This window comes from Zea mays, chromosome 2 (genome assembly GCF_902167145.1).
Source record: "Zea mays cultivar B73 chromosome 2, Zm-B73-REFERENCE-NAM-5.0, whole genome shotgun sequence".
Lineage (NCBI taxonomy): Eukaryota > Viridiplantae > Streptophyta > Magnoliopsida > Poales > Poaceae > Zea > Zea mays.
Genome location: NC_050097.1, coordinates 231,434,789 through 231,436,303, shown reverse-complemented (window position 1 = coordinate 231,436,303; position 1,515 = coordinate 231,434,789). Strand labels below are relative to the sequence as shown.

The window sequence follows — 1,515 nt, the reverse complement described above, 5'->3', positions numbered from 1 at the left end:
CTCTACGTCGTCTAGATCTGTCTTGGGTGGCCTGCCGACCCCAATACGACCCTAGGATCTTACCCCTCCCGGAGGGCGAGATCTAGTTGTCCACCCAAGGCCTCTTCATCGAATTGATCTCTTAATTCCTAGGCGACTCCACGTCGTGTAGGGATGCCCCGGGTGACCTATCGACCCGGAGCGCCCTAAGATCTCTCTCCAAGGGCGAGATCTAAATTCCAGCGAGGAGGAAGACGACCCTGCGCCATCACGGACCGTTCGGCCTTGTGCACGGACCGTCCGGTGCGACGCGGGGAAGGCGCCGCTCCTGCACCCAAGTCGCGGACCGTCCGGCCTAGAGCCTTTGCGCCGCTACAGAGGGCACCACCAGGAGGTATACCCCTAGTGATTGGCGCTGCCGAGATCGGCGACAACACTTATTACCGATCAAATGTTTGCTGAGCGTAACACTTGGTAAAGTTTTTGACGAGTGCAAAAAGATCTTCGTCGAGTGTGAGACACTCGGTAAAGAAGACGAGTTCGGCAGTGAATATGAAATACTCCACATGCATTGTAATATATTATTATTAGTAAAGCCACACATCTTATTCAGTTTATGTGCGTATAAAGCATACGGATCGATGCATGCGTACGCTGCATTAGGCTAATTAACGATCATGGGCAGCAGCACTGCGGGAGATGAAGACCAGGCGGTTTATAGCAGAAGGCAGTTGCAGCATTGAAGCCATTGGATTCGCAGATACCCTGGCACTTCTTTTGGAAACAAATGCCTCCCTTAACCGCGATGCACGTCGTCGTCCTCAGTTGCTGCGCGAGTTCTAGGGATCCCTCGTGCTGATGGCCATCGTCGCCCTTCACATGCACTGCAACAGTAACTCTCATATCAGACAACCACAAAAACTAGTTGTTTATTTTACAGGAAAAATATAATGGAAGCAGAGATCGAGTCGCAGTTTCACCTTGGAAGGATGGGGACATTGAAGCCATGATGAAAAGAAGAACCAGGAGAGAAGCGATTATCAAGTCGGTGATGTTGGTCGGACTTTTCTTGAAGAGTAGTGCCATGAGGAAACGAGTATTCTTGCTACTTCTATTTCCTTTCTGCGACGACGATCGATGGGGACTACCTGTGCTTACAGTGATATGTTTTTATGTAGGCTGGGGCTTAGGTATGTTTCTTCTAAGCATTTATGGTTTTTTGTATGCAAAGGTTGTGGTGTAATATCTTCTTATTAGATTGCAAAATAATTAGCAGTGGAAGCACAACCATTGCAAATGTGTTGCCTGTCTTTGAATGACTATACCAATATTCTCATATCATATCAACATCAATGCCAATATCTGAATTCTATATCTATAACTATATCTATATCTATATCTAAAATATCTATATCTCTATCTCTGTATCTATATCAGAAAAATATGGTCATCTACTAATACTACTACTCCTATATTGGACCAAGTTAGAGTGGCCCAGACTTCTATATGACTTCTGGCTAACTACTACAATGTTCG

General features: G+C 46.3%; 1 protein-coding gene across 1 annotated transcript; it reads right to left on the bottom strand.

Annotated features, from left to right (window-relative positions):
- Positions 1-531: 531 nt before the first annotated feature.
- LOC100279135 (uncharacterized) lies at positions 532-1,190 on the bottom strand. Its single transcript, NM_001152175.3, has 2 exons — positions 960-1,190; positions 532-863 (listed from the first exon to the last, which is right to left on the bottom strand). The coding sequence occupies exons 1-2, from the start codon at positions 1,063-1,065 to the stop codon at positions 655-657; spliced, it is 315 nt and encodes a 104-aa protein (NP_001145647.1). The 5' UTR covers positions 1,066-1,190; the 3' UTR covers positions 532-654.
- Between the last annotated feature and the right edge of the window lie 325 nt (positions 1,191-1,515).

Coding starts and splice junctions, on each gene's coding strand:
- LOC100279135 (NM_001152175.3), bottom strand. CDS start 1,065: ATGGCACTACTCTTCAAGAAAAGTCCGACCAACATCACCGACTTGATA. Junction 864..959: donor AATGTCCCCATCCTTCCAAG/GTGAAACTGCGA, acceptor TTACTGTTGCAG/TGCATGTGAAGGGCGACGAT.